This window comes from Zootoca vivipara, chromosome 3 (assembly GCF_963506605.1).
Source record: "Zootoca vivipara chromosome 3, rZooViv1.1, whole genome shotgun sequence".
NCBI lineage: Eukaryota > Metazoa > Chordata > Lepidosauria > Squamata > Lacertidae > Zootoca > Zootoca vivipara.
The window spans coordinates 31,473,050-31,479,963 of NC_083278.1; the positions used below are offsets into that span (position 1 = coordinate 31,473,050).

General features: G+C 41.0%; 1 protein-coding gene across 2 annotated transcripts in view; it reads left to right on the forward strand.

Moving 5' to 3' along the window:
* Window positions 1-6,391, forward strand: part of PRIM2 (DNA primase subunit 2) — a 60,447-nt gene extending 54,056 nt beyond the window's left edge. For both annotated transcript variants that reach the window (XM_060272515.1, XM_035109708.2), the window contains one exon: window positions 2,435-6,391. In XM_060272515.1, the coding sequence (XP_060128498.1) occupies window positions 2,435-2,662 (228 nt within the window). In that variant the 3' untranslated portion in view covers window positions 2,663-6,391. The remainder of the gene's footprint in view (window positions 1-2,434) is intronic.
* Window positions 6,392-6,914: the final 523 nt, after the last annotated feature.

Genomic DNA, 6,914 nt, shown 5'->3' on the forward strand with positions numbered 1-6,914 from the left:
CTTTGCAATTCTAGTGCCCTCTGTGAGTCACAGAGACCAATGGATTCATAGTTTTTGTAGGGACAAATGGAGGGAATGAATTGTTATTCTTACTTATGGCAAACTGTTGGCAAACAAATTGTTCCCATTCGGGTTTTTGTTTGTTCGTGTGTCAATTATTTCTTTGTCCTAACTAATAAACTGGCACCTTTTTATATCTAAATAAATGTGCTCTTTGTGCTCTGATAGCTATAAATGTTTTGCTATCATGAGTGATTTGGCTGAGCCAACATTATTAATAAGGATAATAAAACAGATGTGCTGAAGCGTTTTTTTAAGTAAGCTGTCAAGCTCATTTGGTTGCAAACAATATAATTAGAGCGACTCCATTCAAATGGGCAATGCTCATATCCCTGGGTTAAAATGAAACTGCCACTTGCAAACGTAGCTTCACAAAGACCAATGCGTTTGATATTGTGGTTATTGTTGTCTTTCTAATGGCTTTCCTTTTCCAGGAAATACGCATCTTGTTTATGTTTATAGACAAAAGGATTGATTTGCTTTTTTGATTTCTCGGTGGTCAAAATTTAGCTAAGAGCAAGTTATTAGAGAGAAAGAAAGCGTGTAAATAGCAAGGCAGCATACAGTATCTGAAATAATTCCATATGGCTTTATATTTTTTTGTGGGATTTTTTTTTTTTTGTAATAGCAGCTTGCCTCATTATCACTTGCCACTTTGTCGCTTCTTGATTAAAACCCCAAGATCACACAGGTTCAACACCATTGCTTCAGATCCTTAGTAAAACCACACAATACAACACCAAAAGGAATCCAGGCTTTGTGTGAAGGAAGGACACTGCTTAGAATGAACAGAATCTGAGGAAAGCTTTGAGGCCTTAGTAGATGAAATACAGACCAGATGAAATAGAGAGAATTGTTTTTAAATCCAGTGTCCTTTACCTCATGTCAGTTTAGATTACAAGCTTTGCTGGGGTGTTGCTGTTTTTTACAGGGCGTGATAAATGATGTGGGACCCCCCCCCTCCCCCTTGTGTAAAAACTGTTCTGAATATAGATTTATTTCCATGAGTATTTGGTAGCTCTGATATTTGTAATGGCTTCCACATTTGACTTGTTGGCAAGAATTCTACCTCAGATGTCATGCTTAGAACTGACTTGCTAGAGTGGGGCAGGAGGAAGGAGCCATTTAAAACTAAATGCCTTTTCAGGTTTTTCTTTCGAGAGAAATTAAGGTCAAAATGTTTTTGAAAAGTATGTAGGATAAGTTAGCAAACTTTGTCCCCCCCCCACCAAAAAAAATTAAAAAAAATGCCCAAGAATCAATCATCTTTAAAGTAGAGCTTTTACTTAATATCTTAGCACTAATGCTTTATGCAACATGTTATAAACAGAAGTTTATTTTTATTGCTACTTGTTAAATCACCAAGAGGTTTCAAAGGAAGATATTTGGAAATGCAGTGAAATAAATAAAAAATATCTTTTGAAAATAGGTTCTCCACAGAAGAAGTAGCCTTCTCTGAATAAAATAGCTAGGGCTTGCCTTCAAAGATAACTAATTTAATCATAGCTTGAATGTGTTTTGTTTTGTTTTTGTTTTGTTTTTGCGTGTGTGTGTGTGTGTGTGTAAAAACTGTTCTGAATATAGATTTATTTCCATGAGAATTTGGTAGCTCTGATGTTTGTAATGGCTTCCACATTTGACTTGTTGGCAAGAATTCTCTGTTTTGATCTGTAAAACTACCGTATTGGTGATTTAGTTGTCTCCCCACAGAGAAGTGTAGAATTTGAACCTGGACATGCTCAAATACAATTGAGTAGAAAGAAGATGCAAGCCTAACACTAAGAGAAGTTGTTCTCTTAACAGGCCATTCTCTGGATGTTCCACTCTGCAACCTTATATCCACTTACCTGGGAGTAGGACACATTGATTTCAGTGGCACTTACTTTTGAGTAGACATGCATAGGCTTGTGCTGTGAGTGTGCAGTTAGGACTTTTCCTTTTTCTTTCATTGGTGTGCTACTTCAACTGAGCAAATACTTGGGTTTTTATTATTATTACTTACAGCTGGAGTGAATGTTTGTGGTTCCCATAGCCAAAAAGCTAACTGAAACTTCAGCATTACCTGCAGTTTATTATGCAATTGCCCCTTTGGATTGTGGCTTGTGTATTTGTCTCTTAAAAAACAACAACAAACAAACCTGTCCTCTTAGGTTGCTGTTGAACAAGACAGGGAAACTGAGTATCAAAACATGTTTTGGCTCTTAGCAGCTTTTATCGAGCAATGTTTCACGGAGGCTGAACTAATGCATAGCTTTCCTCTCAACGCTGGCTATCTCAAAGCTTGAACAAAGTGAAGTTTTTAGCGTGCATTTCAACTCAAGGGTGTGTGAAGTACGGTGACAGAACATGTTTTTCCCTTCTTCTTTTTGCACAGGTCAATGATACTGGGTTTTCTTTGAACCACCCAAATCAGTATTTTGCAGAGAGTCAGCAGCTACTCGGTGGCATCAAGGATATCAAGAAAGAACAAAGGCAGCCCGAAAGCTCCCACCCAAAGCACAGCAACCAGACAAGTACAAATACAACATCCACTTCCTCTTCTGTAAATACAACAGAGGAAATGGAACTGGAGGGACTGGATGACTACTTTGCTGAAGATTAAGAAGCACCTGTTTCCATTTTGCAACATATATTTTGAAGTAGCTCTTTTGAGGGTCAGGAGCTGGCATTGTGGTGTACATAGGCCTCTTGAATGCTGCCTTAAACAGAAAAAGGAAAACGTATTGTCAAGCATCCAACTCGTGCATCAGTTTTGAAAAGAAAATGGCAAAGTCGTTTGCAAGATCGAACGACTGTGCATTTCCATTTCTGTGAGCAAAGCCCTCTGTGTTGCTAAACCTCCCACCTCCTCCCTGGGCTCTCTGTTACCGTGCAGCTTATTTCCCTCTCTATTTTTCTTAATAAAGCGGATTCTGAAATGTAGATGAGTGGATGCATTGCTTGCGTTTTTTAGGTGATAACTGCTAGATAGCATTACATGCAATCCATAACAGCTTATGAATGGCTTGTAGAAATATACAAAAGCTGTCTTGCTGTGATCTAAAGTAGCAAAGACTGCTGTTTGAAAAAGAAACGAGGTTTTAACTGCATGATGCCAAATATATTTACTCTTAAATGGGTGGATTGGTCATAGCCACCATAATTAAAATGAAGAGCTTCACATCCACCCTGGAAGCTCTATCTAGGATTCCTCTTCATGTGTAGCAAGAAAGTTTTGTATCTGAAACCATAAAACTTCAACCAAAATTTATGCATGAAAAACATGTACAGTGGTACCTCGAGTTACAAACGCCTCAGGTTACAAACGCTTCAGGTTACAAACTCCGCTAACCTGGAAGAGTTACCTCGAGTTGAGAACTTTGCCCCAGGATGAGAACGGAAATCATGTGCTGGCGGCACAGTGGCAGCAAGAGGCCCCATTAGTGAAAGCAGAAACTAGTTAAGAACAGTTTCAGGTTAAGAACAGACCTCTGGAACGAATTAAGTTCGTAACTAGAGGTACCACTCATTCTGGAGCTTCATTCTTAACCTGCCGCAAAAGTATTTCACATCATGGACTTCCATCGTCTCTCAGCTTTGAGGGGGGACAATTTCTGTGTCTGTGTATTTTGATAGAACAAATTGTTTAATAACAAATTCAGAGAGTGTAAAAGGAGATTACCCCATCTTATGAACTGAATTTGAACCAAAGCTAAACAATATGCCGTTCTTTCTATGAATATTTTTATGACCTGCACAATCCTATAGAGCTGCCCCAGTTACTGGGTTCATGCTGCTTAGATATTGCTCCTGCAGGATTCTCAGTGCCACTGAGAAGTGGACAGGCCCACGCTTTCAGCACTAGGATGCAAAATTTTGCTTATTTTGCTTATTTATAGAACTCATTGGGCCTGTTACGTTTTGATACTGCTGTTATTTTTCAGTTCTCATATACACTACTAGCTGAGCCCAACATAGGCAGGCTGGGTGAAGTCCTGATTTAAGCTGCAGTTGTTACTGCCACTCAGAAAAGACAGGAACTACGGTAAGAGGATTCATGTACAGCAACTCCAAAGTCTACTGCAGCTCACTTGGGGTGGTAGTCAAGCTCAGCCAAACAAAGATGTGTGATCTCCTATTAAAGGTAAAGGTAAAGGACCCCTGACAGTTCAGTTGTGAACGACACTGGGGTTGTGGCGCTTATCTTGCTTTACTGGCCAAGGGAGCCGGTGTTTGTCTGCAGACGATCTCCTATTAGGGATGACCAAATCCACCAATTTTTGTTTCTTCTGTTTCCATTCTTAAGTTTAGTTAGAATAGTTGTGTTTTCTACATTTTGTATGTTGCTTTCACTAATGTGTTCATTTTTTATACACACTTTACCCATGTTAAATGCGTTCTTGTGCACATGACTCAGCTGCAGAAGTGCATCGCTAAATTTGGATTCTGAAGGATGGCTGTGTTCACGAATTGCTTCCTAAAGTGTGGATTTGGTAGGCAAGCTTAATAGAATTAATCCCCTTCTGTATACCCTCTGCCTGAGTCCTTTATCATTCTCCTTTTAGTTACCCTTTCCCTTTAGTGTAAAGCACACACAACTTAAGAAAATCATCTATTAATTTGGACTGCAATCCTTCAGTTAGGGATGTCCCCATATTGTCCTTGGCACCATTATGCTAGCTGGTCACTTGCAACACTGCAGTGTTGGTGAAACTCCCATTGGTATCATATATATTTCAAGCACCAAAGGGGAAAACGTCACTCCAGAAACCAGTTGCTTCTGAATACCAGTTGCTGGAAACCATAGGAGAGAAGAGTGCTCTTGTACTCATGTTCTGCTTGCAGGATTCCCAGAGGCATCTGGTTGGCTACTGTGAGAACAGGATGCTGGACTAGATGGGCCAGTGGCCTGATCTATCAGGCTATACTTACGTTCACAGAACATAATGACACTCGCAACTACAAGGGCAACACCCCTGACTCCCACCAATCATAAGGTGGCACAATGAAGATGCTTCCCTAAAAGCAGCGGAAGCCGCAAATCCACTTATGGCAACAGGGAGGTGCAGGTGAAGGTGTATCTCGTTGCTCAGGCCTTTCAGGAAAGGTAAGATGTATGGAGGATCTTGTATGTTTTGGTTGCTGTCAATGTCTTAAGGTTTTGTAGTTTTAAGCTGTTTATAGTTAAGTTTGATTTTGAAGCTTATTTCTGCCATGGAATGCCCTACTGTCGGATTTTACAGTGTTAAGTTCTTTGGGGCAGGGGCCTGACCTCTTTCATTCGTGTAAGAACTACTCTTTTTTTTTTTTTGCAGTATCACATTGCATTTAACGCCTGCATTTAATGCTTGCTATATTTAATTCAGTGCCATGTTAAGCAAGTCCAATTCTTCAAAGTGTTGGCTTTCTATTTCTCATCCTCTGGCCCCTGTAAAATCAAAACCCCTACGTCTCCAGATGCTTGATAGAATTTCTAATTTTAGAGAACAGTTTGGGCTGCCTGGCTGTCTCTTCGAGTAGTTAGCTCACTTGTTCCTCATCCTCAATGCCTATGTAGTAGGAAAACAGTGGGATTATAAGGGTTGTCATGTTTTCAGCTTTTCTGTTGACAAGCTGCCTTAGGAGCATCTTTTGTCTTTGGCTGTACTTCAGCCGGGCAGCTGAAGAGGAAATACTATGGTTACGCTGGAAATGGCATTACCTTTTGTCTGGGCTCTTAACATTTCATGCTTGTGCAGCCATTAGCTGAAGGAGAGATACTAGAAGAACAGTGTTTGGGGAAATAGAAGAGCCTGAGGTTAATTGCTCCCGAGAGAAGGCTTGCTTGGCACTTCTTACCTACAACAGAATGCCGATCGGTTGATAGGCAAGTCTGGGCTGCAACTCTGGAGTGTTGACCGATCCTCTGAGGCTGTCACTCCCCATCCAGCTCCACCCCTTGCCTTGAAGACAAAGTTCCACCTGGAATTTATTTCAGCTGCTTACAACCCAAGATATAACAAGGATGGGTGTGTTGACATTAGGCTAGTGCATTTTCTCTCTCTCATTCTGGGTTGTAGACAACAACAAAAACAATTATAACACACCACAAATTAATGAACTGCAGCATTATAGTCCTGGTTAATTGTCAGTTGAATGCTATTTTTAACAATATCTTTTTAAAAAAGTTATTACAAATTGTAAAAATGGTGCCATTGCCTTTCAAGCAAGTTTCCCACAGTGCTCTGCACCCCCTCTGCAAAGTCAAAACAGAATAAAAATAGCCGAACTTTGCAAACGGGTAAAAAGCAGCATCGAAACCATAAGCTAGGATTCAGTTGATTAAAGGCAGGGGGAGCTCAGGCTTCAGAACCGAATGTGACCCTCTAGGGCAGGCATCCCCAAACTGCGGCCCTCCAGATGTTTTGGCCTACAACTCCCATGATCCCTAGCTAACAGGACCAGAGGTCAGGGATGATGGGAATTGTAGTCCAAAACATCTGGAGGGCCGAAGTTTGGGGATGCCTGCTCTAGGGTTCTCTGTCTGGCCTCTGGAATGCTCCCCAGGCCCCACGCTTCCCTGGAATTGCTGGAATGAGTCTTTGAATTCTGATAATGCCTCTTGGTTCTTCGAGAGGGAGAATAAAATATACAGAGGGATGTGGGATTGTGTGTTATTCTGCTCCTTTACCTCTGGCCATACACACTACTGACATGTGGCCCTCAGAAGATCACCCAGAAAGGAATGGAACACTTGGGCTGGGGAAAAAAAATTCCACACAAAATGGTGACAGAATCTTGCTCTACAATAGGGTTGGGGAACCTCTGGCCTGAGGACAAATCTTGGCCCACCGAGAGGTCCAACTTGGCCCATGAGGCTGTCTTCCCTAAAACCA